At 46.5% G+C, this 19339-nt stretch overlaps 1 protein-coding gene and 1 pseudogene across 4 annotated transcripts; both read left to right on the top strand.

The window, feature by feature from the left end:
* Positions 1-751: 751 nt before the first annotated feature.
* On the top strand, positions 752-3995 carry LOC108874234 (high mobility group protein B2-like; annotated as a pseudogene).
* Positions 3996-5360: 1365 nt separating this feature from the next.
* Positions 5361-18731, top strand: LOC108874235 (hemicentin-2-like). Of its 4 annotated transcripts, none has more exons than XM_051068773.1 (11): positions 5361-5630; positions 6940-7209; positions 10128-10169; positions 10771-11046; positions 11162-11404; positions 11518-11733; positions 11905-11979; positions 12517-12573; positions 15743-15808; positions 15913-15954; positions 18464-18731. In XM_051068773.1, the coding sequence occupies exons 2-11, from the start codon at positions 7179-7181 to the stop codon at positions 18547-18549; spliced, it is 1134 nt and encodes a 377-aa protein (XP_050924730.1). In that variant the 5' UTR covers positions 5361-5630; positions 6940-7178; the 3' UTR covers positions 18550-18731. The 4 variants fall into 4 exon arrangements, with proteins under 4 accessions (XP_050924730.1, XP_050924729.1, XP_050924732.1 ...); XM_051068772.1 differs by lacking the exon at positions 5361-5630 and adding an exon at positions 6201-6331 and having other exon boundaries at positions 6801-7209; XM_051068775.1 differs by lacking the exon at positions 5361-5630 and having other exon boundaries at positions 6210-7209; positions 11626-11733; positions 18464-18730.
* Positions 18732-19339: the final 608 nt, after the last annotated feature.

The raw sequence follows: 19339 nt of genomic DNA, 5'->3' as shown, positions 1-19339 counted from the left end.
CCGGGTCGACGGGCCTCCTGACTCCCCGGCAGAGAAAATGGATCCCCTCTCTGTTCTTTGTTATTCCCGATCAGCTCAGTCAGAGCCGACGGGCCGGTAGGAGACGGTTTAACGGATGATTAACGGACCAGTCACCCGCTGTCCTTTATGTTTTAATATGAATTATAATAAAACACATTCAAACAGATCACAAGGTTAAATTTTCATTATGAACAAAACAACACGTCCAGGTTAAAGGGTCATTCACACAAATATATTCAGTGTTTCTGTTGATGTGTTAATAAATAAAGGTTTGTTCAGTGAGTGGTGTCAAGTTCAAATATATTATCAACCTGTAATTATCCTCATTACTGGTCATCAGTTATCCATCTGTTTATGTTGTTCAGTCTGGGATATTTAAAAAAATCACCTTTTACATTGTTCCACCTACTTTCTCTTTTTTTATGATCTGCTTTTCTTTGTTGTATGTGAAATATTAAACTGAATATTTGTTATTAGAACAGTGAGTTAAATGAGAAAATAATGGTTAGATTCAGCTCAGAGCTGATCTGTTCTCTGTCATAATAAACTGAATAAATCTGGTTTGAAGACGTCACATTAGAAACTGATTAATATCAAACTGGTCTGTTACTGTTCTTTAAATGTTGATGAATGTGTGTTATTGTCTGTAACATCATAATAAAAATTAAATGAATGTTTTTTTCCAGCTGCACATTAGTGAACCAGTTTTATCAGAGCTGAGAATAACTCCTCTCGTCTTCCTCTCTCCGTGTCTCAGGCCGTCAGTATGATGCGTAAAGACGTCAACAAGCCGAAGGGGAAGACGTCGGCGTACGCCTTCTTCGTCCAGACGTGTCGAGAGGAACACCGGAAGAAAAACCCCGAGCAGTCGGTCAACTTCGCCGAGTTCTCCAAAAGTGCTCCGAGAGATGGAAGGTACGACCGAGAGAGAGAGACAGGTAGAGACAGACAGGTACAGAGACAGACAGACAGGTAATGATGACTTACTGAGTCAGTTCCTGGTCCTGTGCAGATGGAGCTGGTTCTGAGTCCAGGTCTGTGTGGACCTGCAGGAACAGGAACCATGTTGGTCTGTGCTGTGACTGAGCCAGGACTCAGACTCTGACCTGTTGGTCCTGATGAAGCTGACGTCTGTGACAGGATGTAGTTTATCTCAGAGGCAGCAGGGGCGCTGCCACACTCACTAATCAATCAATAATCAATGACTGCTGATCAGAGACGACGATCAGTCTTTAATAAGTTTGACTGATGATGATCCTCAGAGTGATGAAGGTTTAGAGTCTGACACAGAAATGTTCCAGTGTCTGATGATGAACTGATCAGCTGATCAGCTGATATTGATCCTGTAGATTCACAGACGGTCACTGTGGAGGAGGAGGAGGAGGGAGATGAAGATGAGCTGTGGTCATGTTATAACCTGTGACAGTAAATCAGTCTGTGTTTATTCTCTGATACTGACCAACATGAGTCCATCTTCACATTATAGATCAGGTCTTATAATGTCGTCATCATTAATGTTGTTGTTGTTGTTGATGTGGAGTCCTGTGTTTATGATGAACAACACTCCACCTGTGACAGTGATGGTTCTTGTATCTGTGGAGTCTCCTGACTGAAACTCTGATGATCAGAATGAATCAGATGAAGCAGAGGATGGAGACGATCAATGATGCTGATTGATCACAGTAACTACAACATGTGAACACAGACAGTGTTAAACTGAGACTGACTCTGTTTGATTAACTCAGTATCATGATGATGTGTCTCTGTCCTGGTGAACTGTAACTGACGTGGTGGACAGGTGGTCCGTCAGTGAACCTGACGTGCACCAGGTGACAGTCACATGACCCCAGCACTGATAGACCTCCTGCTACTTCAAAATAAAAACGTGAAGGTTTGTTCTGGTGGAGCTCTCTCTGTTCGCTCCTCCTCTGTCCCTCCAGTCTGACCTCAGATCAGTCACAGCTGGAGGTCAGAGGTCAGAGGTGGTGTGTCCTGACCGTCTGTCCTGTCCTTCCAGGCTCTGTCTCCCAGTGATAAGAAGTGTTTCGAGGACATGGCCAAGGCCGACAAGGTTCGCTACAACCGGGAGATGAGAGACTACGTCCCCCCAAGGGCTTCGGAAAGAGGGGCCGCAAGAGGAAAGACCCCAACGCCCCCAAAAGACCCCCGTAAGTCCTCTGCTTCACCCTGCTGGTCCTGAGCCAGTCTGACAGTCCACCAGCAGAGGGCAGCACACAGTCACTGATGAGGCTGGACCACAGACCAGACCAGGGTCTGAGTCTGATCTCTGGGTCCTGAGCAGGAAGTTAATACATTAAATAAGCCTGTGGACCAGGACCTGTGTCCAGACCACAGACCCAGACTGGTTCTGTTCAGACTGATGTGAGAGTTTAACGTGCAGCTAACAGCTGTGAGCTGACAGGAAGTGACAGAGTCCGCCCATCCACACTGATAAACACAGATTAGATCTGCTGTTAGTTTCTCTGCTGCTGTTAATGAGGCTGAACCCAGTCTACTGAGGCAGCCGAGTCAGTGATGGAGGATCCAGTCTAACCCTGCCCCCCCCTGTCTCCCTGCAGGTCTGCGTTCTTTTGTGTTCTGCAGCGAGTACCGTCCCAGTGTGAAGCAGCAGTATCCTGGTCTGTCTATAGGAGACTGTGCCAAGAGACTGGGAGAGATGTGGAGCAAACTGTCCCAGTCTGAGAAACAGCCGTACGAAGAGAAGGCCCAGAAACTACGAGAGAAATACGACCGGGTGAGGCACGGGGGAGGGAGGGGAGACAGGTGTGTTCAGTCAGCCAGGTGTAGGACAGTCTGTCAGACCTGTGTGGACCGCAGCAGCAGGTCTGGCAGGTTCCTCAGTCTGTTTGATGAAGTCGGTTTAACTCTGTGTTCTGTTTCCTGTCTGACAGGACATGGTGGCGTACCGCGGCGGCGGCACGTACGCCAGGAACCCCGGCTCTTCAGCTCAGGGAGGAGAGGAGGAGGAGGACGAGGAGGGGAGAGGACGAAGACGACGAGGAGGACGACGACGAGTAGAGACGACTGGATGAGAGAGAGAGAGTGTGTGTGTTAGAGAGAGAGGGAGACAGGTAGGTGTGTGTGTTTCAGAGGTGACAGGTCTGACAGCTGATTGGACCAGAGCAGACAGGGGGTGGAGCTTCACTGCAGGTGATGGTAGGGACAGGTGAGGGTGAGGTGAGCGTAGAGACGACAGGTTCGCTCCAGGTCAGGAGGTCAGGAGGTCTGACAGAGACCGTGTGACCTGAACCTGACCAGGTGAACACCAGCTGATCCTGAGCTGCGATGCTCCGCCCCTCTCCAGCCTGACGCCCACCTCCCAGAATGCACTTCACCTCAGTGATGAGGCCGGAGTTTTTATCTTTTTAATGCAGAGACGTTTGTGTCTCAGATTTGATGCTTTTATTTTGAAAGTACCTGAATCTGATTGGTCAGAGGGAGATGTCAGATTCTCACCACTTCCTGTTAAATTAACCAATCAGAACAAATTGATCAGTGAAGTTTTCACGTCAGGAGTCGCAGAGTGTCAGAGGTCAGAGTGATGAAGCCCAGGCTGAAAGCTCTGGCTCACTGTCGGCACGTCACATGACCAGACTGAGGTCGCTCTGAAACACACACACAGGACCACGGAGTGAGTGTGTGTCACTGTGTGTGTGTTGCCTTTCTGTAAGTGTGTGTGGGTGTGTGTGTGTGATCAGATGTTAAACTGTCCGACACCAGAGGATAGTAGAGTAACCCCCCCCCCCTCCTCACTGTTACCATGGTTACCCCTGCACCCTCCCCATCCCCACTGTCACCCCTGTGTGTTGCCATGGAAACCCCCCGCCCCCCGCTCTTCATCATCATCATCATGTTGTTGTTTTTTATTTTCTTACGGAGGTTTATCGGAGGTTTTCTTTCCTTGTTCACTGTCAGAGTAGAAACAACTTTTATAATAAAACAACTGAGGGAAACACCGTGTGGTCTGGTCTTCCTTCAGGTCCTGATCCTGGGACCAGCTCAGACCGTTTCAGAGGTCTGACCTGAGTCTGACCTTTTCTAATGTTACCTGAATGATCTCTTATTGGTGAAATGTTGGAGCAGGAAGTGCTGCGGCTGAATATCAGAGATGACTAATGCTGCGTTCAGGTGTCCTCACTTCCTGTCAGAACCTGAACGCCTCCTGAAGCCAGAGCATCCCACCAACCCCGACACCAGAATCCATGAGGTCCGGTCTGAGATCTGTGAGAATCAGTCCACCTGGTTTAATGTTACAGGGTTTAATGTGTGAACAGCTGAGGCTCTTCACCTGGAGGAACAAACACTTCCTGTGAGCGGCCATGTTTCTCTGAGGAGACGACACCTCAGCTCAGACTCTGATGGAGATGAAACTCTTTAGACTGAACATCCTGGTCCTGCAGAGTCGGCCTCAGTCTGTGGGTCGATTAACACCGAGTTACTGACACAACCTGCTCAGAGCAGGTTAGAGACGCAGGTTAATCACCATGAAACCTGTAGTGATACAGGTTACTGAGTTACTCTGATCAGTTACTGAGTTACTCTGATCAGTTACTGAGTTACTCTGAAGTTACTCTGATCAGTTACTGAGTTACTCTGAAGTTACTCTGAAGGCCTGTTGCTGCAGGTTTGTAGAAGAGGACAGAGGAACATCAGCTCTACAGTACGACCTCTAAAAATTAAACATCTTCAAACCAAAGTAATTCACAGCAGAAGATGATCAGACCTGATCCGAGTCCTCAGGTCTGTTCAGGTCTGATGATCTGACGGCTGTAAAGATGATCCTGTCAGATTGTCCTGTGGTGTGAGGTGTGTTCAGACTGATCTTACCCTCCCTGATCTGCTCTGAGATCAGGAAGCAGCTCACTGAAAACAGAAGCACAACAAACCAGAGACGTGGTCGTCGGCCATGTTTGTTTCCTCTGACGTGGTCAGGTGTGGAGCTGTGAGTCCAGACTCTGGTTGTTAAAATGAATCTGTTAGTGTGTGGTGTGTTGGACATCACTCACTATAAGAACACACCTGTCTGACATCACCTGTCCTCAGGTGTCTGTGATGTTTTTTACATCAGGTAAGATTTTAATAATGTGTCAGTGTGTGTCCTGCTGTAGGTGTCAGGCTGCTCCATACACCTGTCGTCTCTCACACCTGTAGGTGAAACGCTGCAGGAGGCGCTGTGGAGCCAGACCCATAAAACATGTTCATTCTCAGTGTATCACTGTTTCACTTCTCCTTCATGGCTTTAAATATTCCTTCCTTCTTGTTTGTGGTTAAACTTCTCTGTTTCCTAAAAGTTTTTTTTAATCAACACAAAAGTAGAGTTTTACTTTCTGTCCACATCCAGAGCAGAGAGGAACAGCTGCCACAGCTGGATTCACCCAGACCAGATCAGACCGGACCGGACCAGGTTCCTCCTCTGGACTGAACCCTGACAGGTCATTACAAACTGAATGATGTAGGAAACATCGGAGACGTCACATGACGACAGATTCCTGCTCAGATCTCATCTGACGACTTCAGAGGAAACAAACATGGAGGACGAGAACGTCTCCTGTCCTCTCTCTCTCACACAACAGGATTCATGATCAAAGGTATTGATCATCGATTGTCTTCAGAGCAGATCAGGGAGGGTAAGATCAGTCTGAACACAGCTCACACCACAGGAGAATCTTAAAGGATCATCTTTACAACCATCAGATGATCAGCCCTCTGACCTCTGACCTCTGACCAGAGGATGTTTGCATCAGGAGTCTTTCTCAGCTTTACTGTGGTTGTTGTCTCTGTCTCTGTCCACAGACCCTCAGTCCTCAGTGATCCAGACCCAGACTGAGGGTCTGGACTCTGGTCCTGCTCTGGTCCCTGTAAACAGGCCTGTTCTCTGAGGAGGACTGAATAACGTCTGTGGTTGTGGTTTCAGCTCATCGTCACTCAGCGGTGTCACAATCACTATCAGCTCCTCCTCGCCTCCATCTCAGGGTGGAGGATGGCGGCCATTTTGTGAGACTGAGACTGAGACTGATGAACCGTACACTGATCTGAGATCAGACCGATCTGTGACCAGGAGTCCGTCTGTGCTTCACCTGCTTCACCTGTGGCTGAGTGACAGAGGAGGAGGTCTGGTGGTTCTGGTCTTGTCTGTGCTGTTCTGGTCTGGTCTGGCCTGTGCTGGTCTGGTCTGGTCTGGCCTGTGCTGGCCTGGCCTGTGCTGGTCTGGTCTGTTCTGGTCTGGTCTGTGTGTAACAGGCCTGTTGTGTCAGAGACAGAGTGTGAGAATAAACAGCAGAAAGCAGAAGTGAGTTTACACCAGTTTAACACGAACATCGTTCCCTCGACTGGTCTGAGAAACATGGTCACAGTCTGCTCTGGGTCAGGGTGTGTTGTGTTGTGTTGTGTGTTGATGTGTGGTGTGTGTGGTGTGTGATGTGTATTGTGTTGTGTGTTGATGTGTGGTGTGTGGTGTGTGATGTGTATTGTGTTGTGTTGTTGTGTGTTGATGTGTGGTGTGTGTGTTGTGTTGTTGTGTGTTGATGTGTGGTGTGTGTGATGTGTATTGTGTTGTGAGAAGTGTGTTATCTTCAGTCTTCAGTCGTCCATCTTGTTTCCTTCCTCTTTTTCTTTGTTCCTCTTTTTATCATTTTACCATTAAAGGTTATTTTTTATGTTGAGAATTGAGACCAGCTCATAGTCAGACCTGGACCCAGACTCAGGTCCAGACCTGGACTCTGAGACTCTGACACCTGTCTCCTGTCACTCTGGACCAGGTGCAGCAGACTCCTCTGCTCCTCCACCTGAGGGAGGGGATCAGGTCCAGGTGTGGTCCAGGTTCAGACCCAGGTACCAAACAGGACTGTTTCACAGACAGAGCGTCACCCTGTCTGACCTTTGACCTTTACCCCCCAGCTCTGATGCAGCGAGTCTTCCTGCTGTGGGAGGAGGTGGAGGAGGAGGAGGAGGAGGAGGTGCATCGTAGCTCAGGTGCATCAGGTGCAGCATCACCTGATGTGTGAAACAGCTTCACCCTCTCACAGCGAGGCAGCGGCCGTGAGAGGGTGAGGGAGGAGGGAGGAGGGAGAACAGGAAGTGAAGCTGAAGGCGTCGCTCTGCTGCTCAGACTGACATTCAGTCGTCATCCAGACAACATGAAGACTCCGTCTGTGTCTCTGCTCCTCGGTGAGTCAAACACTGACCTCACTCACTCACTCACTCACTCACTCACTCACTCAGACTGATCTGGACCAGGACCCAGACTGAGTCTGTTCAGGTGGAGTCAGATTCTGAGGCGGTGACGCTTGAGTTGATGAAACTTGTTTAAACAGTTTTAATGTTGAATGTGTTTGAACTGACCTCAGATCAGATCAGACCAGTTCAGATCAGACCAGTTCAGGTCAGATCAGACCAGATCAGATCAGAGTCACTGTCTCAGTTTTCCTCTCTGATCCTCTGAGAGTCTCTGACAGTTGATCTGTTCTGTTTGAACCTCACAGGATTTTAGAGGAATCTTTATTCAACACAGAAACAGACAGGTGTTTGATGACCATCAGAGTCAGAGTCAGAGTCCAGATCAGAGTCCAGATCAGAGTCCGAGTCAGAGTCAGAGTCAGAGTCAGAGTCCAGGTCAGAGTCAGAGTCAGAGTCCAGGTCAGAGTCAGAGTCAGAGTCCAGATCAGAGTCAGAGTCAGAGTCCAGATCAGAGTCAGAGTCCAGGTCAGAGAGATCCTGTCAGATTATCTGCAGTCTGTGTCAGAGTGAACAGACTGTAGACAGAGACAGAGACAGAGACAGAGAACAGTGTTTTCAGTGGTCTCTGCTCAGACGTCTGTTTCCTGAGCTCCAGGACGAGCTGAGAGTCAGAGTGAGTTCCTCAGCAGCTGTAGAGTCTCTAACTGAGCTGATCACCGTTCATTCAGGATCAGGATCAGGATCAGGCATTAAACCGCAGACGCTCTGTGAAACCTCCTGTTTCTGTCTGTGTTAATCCTGAAGCAGAGCAGAGCTCTCTGTCCATTCAACACCACGTCCACTTCACTGCCTGTAGGAAACTTCATCCACAGGAAGTTTCTAAAATCTGCAGATTTGACAGAAGAAAAGTCTGAAGTGAACTGGATCTGGATCTGGATCAGAGTCCTTCAGTGATCAGGTTCAGGAGGGTTTAAAAAAACTTTATTTATAACTTTTTCAACCAAACGTCACAAACTCAACAACGACTGAGCACGAGACAAATAAACCAAACAAGAAAAATAAAAAGACAACAACAACAACAACAACAACAGCTGTTCAGAGCTGAATCAGGACAGAGAGTAAAACCTTTTTAAAGAGCTCTTCTTCTTCTTCTTCTTCTTCTTCTTCTTCTTCTTCTTCTTCTTCTTCTTCTTCTTCTTCTTCCTCTGACCATTCACCAACACTTTATCTAATAATTATTATTCATTATAACACAGACCTATAAAGACCTGATCCTCCTTCAGCTGTAACATTCAGGCTCCATCTCTACCTGAACTGATTAAACCTCCTCTATCAGATTCTACTTCTACTTCTACTCTGATTCTACTTTATTATCTCTTCACGTTCTACTCTACTTTATTATCTCTTCACGTTCTCACTCAGTGGAAAATGTTTTTCTTTGTACATCACCATTAAACCCTGAACCTCTCTGAGGTGATCTATTGAATCAGCCTCACGGTGTAGAAACAGTGGATGTTTCCTGTGACTGTGTGTTAGACTGACATCACCTGTTACCTGCTCAGGTGACCTCTGTCCACAGGAAGTGACCTCATGTTACAGACTTTATATTAAATGACAGTTTTCAGTTCAGTTCAGGATCTCCACCATCACCTGTGGTTGGAGTGAAATGCATGCTGGGTATTGTCTCTGTCCATATTAGTGTATTCAGTGTGTGAACCTACGGTGGCTGATGAGGCCAAACTGCTGCAGTTTGATATTATCATTTATTCTGTGTTTTATTTTCCTGCTGTGTCACTTCCTGTTTTATTTTGGTAATTATTTGTGGCTGTCGTTTGTGCTCTGACTTCCTGTCATGTGTTTGTGGTAAAACATTAACCCTCTGGACTCTGACCTGGAGCAGGACTCAGACTCTCAGACTCTGACTGCTCCTGTTTCACATGAACAAACTCTGCAGGTTGAACCTGTTTAGACTCAGTGTGAATGATGAGTGTCCTGCAGCGCCCCCCTGTGGTCTCTGTGAGTCAGAGCAGGGCTCAGGTTCAACAGTCACATGTTTATTTAACCCAGCTTCATCAGCACCAGGTGAAACTGCTGAGTCTGGTTTCCTGTCCAACACAGAACCATCAGTCAGTGACAGGAAACAACATCAGAATCAGAATCAGACTTTATTGCCAAGTAAGTTTGCACATACAAGGAATTTGTCTTGGTATATTGGTGCTAAAGGACAGTTATAGTAAAGGAAAAGAGTGAAGAGCAAGAACTATATACATAAATATACATAATTAAAAAGTAAAATGTAAAGTATAAAGTGTAAAGTGTAGATTGCAAAAATGAAGGTGGCAGTGATTGTCCGGATGTGTGTTAATGTAACGTGTAGTGGGGGGTGGGAGGATTATAGTCTGTGACAGTCTGTGTGTGTGTGTTTGGGGGGGGGCTAGATCTTGTTGAGATGAATGAACATGAACATGAACACTGACTGAACTAAGACGAGGAGAGAAAGAAGAGCTGTTAATGATCCAGTAAAGATACAGATCAGAGGAAACTCGACTCATCCATTCATATGAAAACTGATATTAGACCAGAGTCCTGGTCTCAGCAGCAGCTGGGTCAGGGTGAGTCCAGTGAACAGGTCAGTCCAGCTACAGGAAGCTCTGAGGGTCAAACTGAACCTGACACAGTTCAGGGTAAAGTCTCAGATCAACCAGTTTCTCCAGCACAACAACACACCACTGACACACACACCACTGACACACACACACTGACACACATGTAGTAATGTGCAAAACAGAACTCAGTGTTTTCAGGTATGGATCAGCTGTGACCTCTGACCCTCAGTGTCCTCTGTCCCTCAGTGTCCTCTGTCCCTCAGTGTCCTCTGACCCTCAGTGTCCTCTGTCCTCCTGTTGCAGGTGTGTCTGTGCTGCTGCTGTCTGGACTGACTGTTTCTGCAGGTGAGCTGATGGAAGAGAAAACAGTCACTGACTCCAATAATAATACAGATACATTTACTCTGACTGACTGTCTGTCTGTCTGTCTGTCTGTCTGACTGTCTGTCTGTCTGTCTATCTGTCTGACTGTCTGTCTGTCTGTCTGTCTGTCTGTCTGACTGTCTGACTGACTGTCTGACTGACTGACTGTCTGTCTGTCTGTCTATCTGTCTGACTGTCTGTCTGTCTGTCTGTCTGTCTGTCTGACTGTCTGACTGACTGTCTGTCTGACTGTCTGTCTATCTGTCTGACTGACTGACTGACTGACTGTCTGTCTGTCTGTCTGTCTGACTGTCTGTCTGTCTGTCTATCTGTCTGACTGCTGTCTGTCTGTCTGTCTGTCTGTCTATCTGTCTGTCTGTCTGTCTGTCTGTCTGTCTGACTGTCTGACTGACTGTCTGACTGACTGTCTGTCTGACTGTCTGTCTGACTGACTGACTGACTGACTGTCTGTCTGTCTGTCTGTCTGACTGACTGTCTGACTGACTGTCTGACTGACTGTCTGTCTGACTGTCTGTCTGACTGACTGACTGACTGTCTGTCTGTCTGACTGTCTGTCCTCCAGTCTCTCTGAATGTCAGTCCAAACCGTCTCCAGTTCTTTAAAGGAGAGTCCGTCTCTCTGAGATGTGAGGGACAGGTGGTCTCTGATGGACAGACAGTAAAGAGGACCAGAGGAGGACAGACTGAGGACTGTGGACCAGCTTCAGGATTTGGGAGGTTTGATGGTTCCTCCTGTAACATCTCTGGTCTCAGTCTCTCAGACTCTGGAGGTTACTGGTGTGAAGACAGAGCTGATCAGATCAACATCAGTGTCATTAACACAGTAACTGATAAAGCAGGTCAGTGTTTCCATCCTGTAGTTTCTCTGTGGTTCAGGTCTGTTGGTGAAACTCTGTCTGTGTCTCTGTGGTTCAGGTCTGTTGGTGAAACTCTGTCTGTGTCTCTGTGGTTCAGGTGTTCCAGTTATTCTGGAGATCCCTGCACTTCCTGTGATGACAGGAAGTGATGTCACTCTGCGCTGTAGAGATAAAGACAACAACAGATTCAAGGCTTTTTTCTTCAGGGATGGTAAAGACCTTGGATCTGGACCTGATGGAGAACTCCCCCTCAGTAAAGTCCAACAGTCTCATGAAGGTCTCTACTGGTGTTACAGAAACAAAGGTTTTGACTCTCCTCAGAGCAGACTGAGGGTCAGAGGTCAGTGACATCACTTCCTGTTTCTATGACAGTTTAAAGATATGAACTAACCTGCTGACCTGATAATAAACTGATCACTGCACTGAACCAGGTTCTACTCATCTCTCCTGCAGCTCCTCCTCCTCCTCCTCCTCCTCCTCCTCCTCCTCCTCCTTCATCTTCTCCTCCTCCTCCTCCTACAACCTCCAACTACTCCTCTAACTCCTCCCCACCTCCCATAGACTCCTCCTTCTCCTCCCTCCTCCTCCCAGTTGTAGCAGCTCTGGGCTCTCTGGTTCTCCTGGTCCTGGTCCTGGTTGGTCTTGTGCTGTGGTGGAGGAAACAAACAGGTAATTACTGGACTCAGTCTGCAGGTCTTTTCTGGACTCAGTCTATACTGGACCCAGACTCAGAGAACCTTCCTCTGTCTCTCATTGAACTGGTTTCTCTGTCAGAGCCTCTGATTATAGCAGGTTCATCAGAGACACACCTGATCCTGATCCTGATCCTTCTCTCCTCAGGACCGACTCCTTCACCTGCTCCAGATGATGTCACCTACTGTGATGTCACTGTGAGACACACAGCCAATAGGAAAGGTGGGTGGAGGAGGAGACGCGGTGGACTGTTAGAGTTCAGAGAATAAAGAAAGAAAAACAACAGAGATGGAGGTGATGAGAGTTAATGAGGAACATGTGACTAATGACAGTCAGACAGAGAGACAGACAGACAGACAGACAGAGAGAGTGAGAGAGAGACAGTCAGTCACACAGAGAGACACACAGACAGACAGACAGAGAGACAGACAGACAGAGAGACAGACAGACAGACAGACAGACAGACAGAGAGACGGAGAGAGAGAGACAGAGACAGTCAGTCAGACAGAGAGACAGACAGACAGACAGAGAGACGGAGAGAGAGAGACAGAGACAGTCAGTCAGACAGACAGACAGACAGACAGACAGTCAGTCAGTCAGTCAGACAGTCAGTCAGACAGAGAGACAGACAGACAGACAGAGAGACGGAGAGAGAGAGACAGTCAGTCAGACAGAGAGAGAGAGACAGGCACACGTTGATGTTGTAGATGTGAGTCTGATCAGCTGCACTAACAGAGTCATGTCTCCTGTTACTAACAGACAAACACTCTGCTGCTGAAGACACAGTCTACTCTGGAGTGAGGACACACACTGCAGGTACACACACACACACACACACACACACAGACAGAGGGAGGTTGTCAGAGCTGACAGACCATGGAAACATCCTGTTTGTTTAGGACAGACAGTCTTCACTGATCTGCTCCACAGTTTTCCTGCAGTACTCCCTCATCACAGGACTGTCCCACAGAAGGTTGATTCAGCTGTGAAGAAATGATGAAGGGTGAATTCAGATATTATCTGACAGATTCTTCCTGTCTGACAGTTACACAGCTCCTCCCTCACGTCGTCCTCAGTCATATTTAATTCCACTTCCTGTTTGTCCTTGTTATCCTCTGGATGTTGTGATGTATCATTTAGAAGCCTTTTACACATGAGAGGTGTATTTTTGATTGGCAGACATTTCATCTGTATTTCCCTCTTTCTGACTGTTTGATGACGTCGTAGACTTTCGGGTCCTGATCAAAGAGGATCTGTTTGTCTTGAACGAGGACCTGTCTCTGGCTCCATGTTTGTCGTATGATCTCATCTCTTATTGCTGCATTGAGGAATCTCATGATCATCGATCTGGATCGATCTTGGGGGAGCTGTTGGATCCTTGGGCCTGAGTGGCCTCTCAGTCTGAAGATCCATTTCTGGTGGTAAGAGGCTCTAAGGCCAGAGAATATAGCAGACAGACAGAGACAGCCCTGTCTGACTCCCCTCTGCACCTTAAAAGGAGCACTCAAACCACCGTTAATCTTTAGTACACTCTCAATATACAAGACCCTGATCTTGGCTATAAAACCAGAGCTGAACCCAAAAGCCTGCTGCGTCTGCCACAAGTATTGGTGTTCAACTCGATCAAAAGCCTTTTCTTGATCTAGAGAAATCAGACCAAGCTCACAGCCCAATGAACCGGAGAGGTTCAAAATATCTCGAATCAGAAAAATATTATCAGATATCAACCTGCCGGGTACACAGTATGTCTGGTCTACATGAAGGACCTGCTCCAACACTTTCCTTAGTCTCAGAGCCAACACTTTGGACAGGAGTTTATAGTCAGTACAGAGCAGAGACACAGGGCGCCAGTTCTTAATCTCCTGTAGGTCACCTTTCTTTGGGAGGAGGGTGAGGACAGCCCTCCTGCAGCTCAGAGGCAGCCGCCCTGTGCTCAGACTGTCCCTCAGAACCAGTAACAGATCTTCACCAATAACAGGCCAGAAGGTCTTATAGAAGTCTGCAGGGAGGCCATCGATCCCTGGAGCCTTCCCACTCTGTAGGCCCCGCAGTGCCTCCTGCAGCTCCTCAGCAGAGAGCTGCGCCTCCACCTCTGCATTTTCCATTTAAGACACTTTAGGAAGACCTTCATAGAAAGACAACGCCTCTTCTGGGTCCTCCTAGAGATCCATCTTGTAAAGGTCCTGATAGAAATCAACAGCATGCTGTTGAATCCCAGCAGACTCTTGCAGTAGAAGCCCGCTGTCAGACCTCAAAGAGTGCATCAGTCTCCTCTGACCATTCTTACGTTCCAGCCCAAAGAAAAAGTGAGAGGGAGCATCCATTCTTACAATGTTTTGAAAACGTGACTGAACCAGAGCACCTTGAGCATGAATACCCAGCAGGTCAAACAGAGCTGCTTTCTTGCTTTTGAGAACTTCAACATGTTCTCGTTCTCCTGTGGAGTCTGCTAGAACCTGCAGCTCCACCACTTCTCTCTCCAGAGCTCTCATAGATCGAGTCATGTCCTTTGTGGCATTGAGAGTGTACTGTAGGCAAAGCTGCTTAATTTTAACTTTACCCACATCCCACCACTGCTGTAAAGAGCTGTACTCACGTTTAGCTTTCCTATGATTGAACCAAAAAGTCCTGAAAACACTTTGAAAATTTTTGTCAGATAACAGAGTGGTATTGATGTGCCAGTATGCACTTTTACATTTTACATCTTTAATAAAAATCAAACACTGTACGAGAGAATGATCTGAAAAACCAACAGGACTTATAGAACAACCTTTAAATAGGGTTAGGGTTAGGCTTAGGCTTTACATACACTGATATGATGCTCAAAACAATACACTCTATCAAGTGATCAGACAAACAAATTATCTTTGGAGTGAACACAGGTATACTGCCGCACACTGTTATGAAGGTATCTCCACACATCACACAGTTCAAAGGTTTCTACAAGCTTCGTGAGACAGCTCTTAGAAGCAGCATGAGGTTCCTGGTGATTCCTGTCCAAATCAGGGTTTACTGTACAGTTGAAGTCGCCTCCCAGAAACAAATACTCTTCACTCTTACAGTTCTGGAGAGCATTTTTTAACTCCTCCAGAAAAACAAGTCTCTCCAGACCAACAGCTGGAGCATAAACATTCACAAACACCATTTTAACTTTCTCAAACTCAGCTTTTACTTTTAACAGTCGACCTGGAACTATTTCATCAACACTGCAAGAGACTGGCAAGAAATCTCTAGAAAAGAGAATACCAACACCCCCACTGTTACTGCTCCTATGACTTAAAAAGGCCCTCCTCCAATCAGATTCATTGTCAGAAGTACTATGAGTTTCCTGGATGAAAGTTACATTTAACTTTTTGTTCTGAATCAAACTAAACAGAGAAGCTCTTTTCACATCATCTCGGGCACCATTAATATTTAAAGACCCCAGCTTTATGTCACACATGTTCTTTATAAAGCTGAAACCAAACAAAAACAAAATGAAAACATAAAATAAAAGAGAAAAACAAAAACAACACTTATTCATCTTTTTCTAATTGGGCCCGAACCTTCAACAACAGTTTCTTTAACCGGAAAATCTCTGGATCAGTGAAAGAAGGCTGCTCTAAGTTTCCCCAAGTGCCCCAAGAGAGGCTAGCACAGGAGAAATCTGGTCTCTTTTCTTAGTTCCTGTCAGTAATCGTGCTGCAGCATTTTGGATCAGCTGCAGAGTCTTTAGAAACTTGTTGGGGCAGCCTGATAATAATGAATTACAGTAGTCCAGCCTAGAAGTAACAAATGCATGGACTAGTTTTTCTGCATCTTTTTGAGACAGAAAATGTCTAATTTTGGAGTTTAGCTGTCTTCATTTTTATTTCGTTCTGCTCTACAGTTGAACATGTGAAACCACTCAGAGCTGGTTACAGTCACAGGTCAGACTTTGAGGATGTTTCCAGACCTTCATCAGAGGAGTAGGTCAATGAACTGTACCTGTTCTTCTGTCTCTCAGGTCCTGCTGACGTCACCTACGGGGACATCGTCATCAGATCTCAGAGGAAAGCAGGAAGGAGGACTGGTAACCATGGCAACACACACACACACTCACACACACACCCACACACACACAACAACAACATTAACAAACACAGCAGCCTTCAACTGTTTGTGTTTGTGTTTCAGAATCACCAGCTGATCCTGATGTTGTGTATTCATCAGTCAGAGGTAACTGAGTACTGTATATATTCATAAATACTGTATGTACTCTGTGTACTATGTGTACTGTACAAACCAGAGCCCTGTCCTACAAAGAGAGCTGAAGCTCCTGTGGTTGAACTCAGGTTCTCAGGTAAAGTCGGGGTTGACAAACCCTGACTGCCTCGATCTGTGTTAAACGCTACGACGGTGGTTCAGATGTGGGTCAGTTGAGTCGGTGTTAACTTAATCAGAGTTAGTGCGTGTTGATTAAAGGGGCGTGCACCGTATCTCTCAGATGAAGAGCGCACGTTAATTCTGTGGGTTTAGAGGAATTTAAAGAGACTCTAACGACACAATGTCAAACCAACAAAGACAGAGAGACTGGTCACATGTTCTCTGGATTCTTCATCTGTAATATGAGATGGAAGGACATGGAACATATGTGATCATTTCTCAGATACTTGGATTACAGTCAACATGTGGGTCACATGTCTGAGAATGAGCTGTTCCTGTTAATGATGTTCTGCCTGGAACACTCAGGCTGTATATGTATGAATGTAAAGCTGTTATGTTCAGTATGAACTTCATGTTAACAGTATTTCAGCCTCAGGGGAAACTGAACCTGGATCAAATAGAAACCTTCTATAAAGTGGTTCACATTCATATTTCCATCATTAATGCTGCATGTGTTGGTCTGTAGTCTACAATTACAACAGCCTGTCACATTAGATTGTCTTTCAGGACAATAACACCCCCCATTTAAAGGACTATTCACATCGATAATATTCAACACTGATGACACTAAATTCTGCTGGCTTGACTGTGAGAAACAAAAATACAAATTAAAATAACTGAGAGTGAAAATGGAAAATGTGGAGCATAAAAACACCATTTATTGGTCCCACATCCCTCTACCATCCCACTATATAATGTTTTTTTTTGGGGGGTGGGGTGGTGGTGGGGATGATTGACGGTCTTTAGCGAACCGAGTTAACCACAAACAATAGAGATGCAGCATAAATCACCATGGCAACAGAGCTCAGGTAAAACTGTCCACCTTTGTCAGTACAGGTTAATCAGGAAGTTACACCTGACATCACCAAGTTACTCCTGAAGTTACTCTGATCAGACAGTTACCTCTCTGCAGTACAGGACTCTGATTACCTGTTGTGTCTCCACAGGAAAGTGAAGACTCTGCCTGTTTCTACTGATGCTTCTATTGGATTCTACTGGACTGATTCTGTCTTTTCCTCCTCATTGTTCTCCGTTCATCCCAGTTACTGTGTCTTTAGAGAAATAAAACACCTGAGTGATAACCTGAGTCTCAGTGTGTGTGGTGTTTGTGTGGCTGCTCCTCTGGACGTCACAGAGACGCAGCTCAGTCAGAACCAGTTCATCATCAGAGGGTCCTGGTCTGTGAAGATTCACAATCCCAATATCTTCGTTTGTATAAAACAGTTAGAGAGTAAAACAACTGACCACAGAATGACACCATATAGAAGATGTATGATACAGTATCTCACTGCAGGGAGTTCACCCCTCACATCCCAGCAGCCATGTTATTAAATCTCCTGAAGGGACAATACTATAGAAGTGAAGCTTCAGAGGAGTCAGTGTACAGCTTGTATAGCAGCACAGATTTACTAACACATAAATAACACAGCAACAGGTGAGTGCACCTCACAGTGAACATGTCCAGTGTCAATATTTAGTGTGAGCAGCATTGTTATGTAGCACTGCAGGTGCTGGTGGATGTTAGACACCTTGCGCTCCTCCATCATCCACCTGAGGATGCCCCACAGGTGCACCACATACTTGGCCACTCCATCACCTTCAGCTTCAGCTTCCTCAGCAAGGCAGCTGTCATCTTGGAGGTGTGTTTGAGGTCGTTATGTTGGAAAACTGCCATGCAGCCGAGTTTCCGAAGGGAGGGGATCATGCTCTGCTTCAGACATTCATGTTTCCCCAATGAATCTCAGCTCCCCAGTGCCAGCAGCACTCATGCAGCCCCCCCACCATGTTTGACTGCAGGCAAGACACAGTTATCTTGGTACTCCTCACCAGGGCACCACCACACATGCTGGACTTCATCTGAGCCAAACAAGTTTATCTTAGTCTGGTCAGGGCCACAGGACATGGTTCCAGTAATTGATGCTCTTGGACTGTCCATACAAGCTGTACACTGACTCCTCTGCAGCTTCACCTCTATAGTATTGTCCCTTCAGGAGATTTAATAACATGGCTGCTGGAATGTGAGGGGTGAGATAGAGTATCTAAACATGCCCAGCTGACTGAGACACTGAGGATGACGTCAGTGTAAACGTCGTGTTCACCTTGTTATTCATTACAGGGGAGTATAACTTAGAACACACCTGAAGCTTTGTTTCCTATAAAATCCCAGTTTACGAGACGTTCACAGTGTTAATGAACGAGGTCCCAGGTCTGATTCAGACTGAGGTGAACGACCTGAAGTCTCTGAGTCTCAGACCTGATCAGGTCCAGTCTCCTTCACTGCTTCCTCTCTTATCTCCTTCAGCAGAGGAGACACTGCAGCTTCCTTCACCAAAGGACAGAATGACGTCCCATGATGCCTTGCAGCAGCAGCAGCAGATCCACGTGTAGAAACAGCAGAGCTCCTGTTTTCTGTTTGAGACTCAGAAACTGATGAAATCCTTCCTCCTCTAACAATCATTTCCTCTTCTTAACAAACGTATAAAAAGGTCAAAGGTCAGAACAGGAGATTCTGACTTTCTGTCTGAAGATAAATCACTCTGAACCGGAACCTGAGGAACAGGAACCTGAACTGTAGCTCTGAGTCTGTCCTCTGTTTGTCTCTGTGTTATAAATAAAGTTGGTTTAAAAAACACTGAGCGTCAGATTCTTCATCACCTCAGGACGTTTTCCATCGAAGAGAAGAGAAGAGAAGATTATTTCACCTGTCATCAGTGTGTCTGCTGTCTCCCTTTACACCGGTGTGCTGACTGTGCGCATGCGCAGTATTCCTGGTGAGTTTTCTCCTTGCTTTTTATTGTGAAGGGCTTTAGCAGACTTCCTGTTGAAATCGAAACTAAAGTTGAGTCCGTCAGAGGAAAGTCCCTCCGTGTCCTCTGCGGGTTGATCGGTGTGTGTTGAAGAAGCGGGTTTAATAACAGAGGATGAAGGTGCTGCTCCTCCTCCTCCTGTACGGTAAGAAAACCTTCCACCAAAACTCCCTTTAAAAACTCCGACAAACGGGACTCAGGACCGTTATTTCCGCGGAGCAGCTCAGTGCGGGGCGGTTCCTGCTCAGTCAGACCCCGGTCCGCTTCAGTCCCTGACGGACTACACGGTCCTGGTCCCGGTGTCCCGGTTCACAGGAGGAAGGGGGCAGTTTTCAGACCGGAAACCGACGGTGCTGAGGAAACAAGAGAGT

Source organism: Lates calcarifer, unplaced genomic scaffold (genome assembly GCF_001640805.2).
Source record: "Lates calcarifer isolate ASB-BC8 unplaced genomic scaffold, TLL_Latcal_v3 _unitig_5262_quiver_2720, whole genome shotgun sequence".
NCBI lineage: Eukaryota > Metazoa > Chordata > Actinopteri > Centropomidae > Lates > Lates calcarifer.
Note: the sequence above shows the minus strand (reverse complement) of the source record. Positions and strands in the feature narration are given on the sequence as shown.

Coding starts and splice junctions, on each gene's coding strand:
- LOC108874235 (XM_051068773.1), top strand. CDS start 7,179: ATGAAGACTCCGTCTGTGTCTCTGCTCCTCG. Junction 10,170..10,770: donor TGGACTGACTGTTTCTGCAG/GTGAGCTGATGG, acceptor TCTGTCCTCCAG/TCTCTCTGAATGTCAGTCCA. Junction 11,047..11,161: donor CACAGTAACTGATAAAGCAG/GTCAGTGTTTCC, acceptor TCTGTGGTTCAG/GTGTTCCAGTTATTCTGGAG.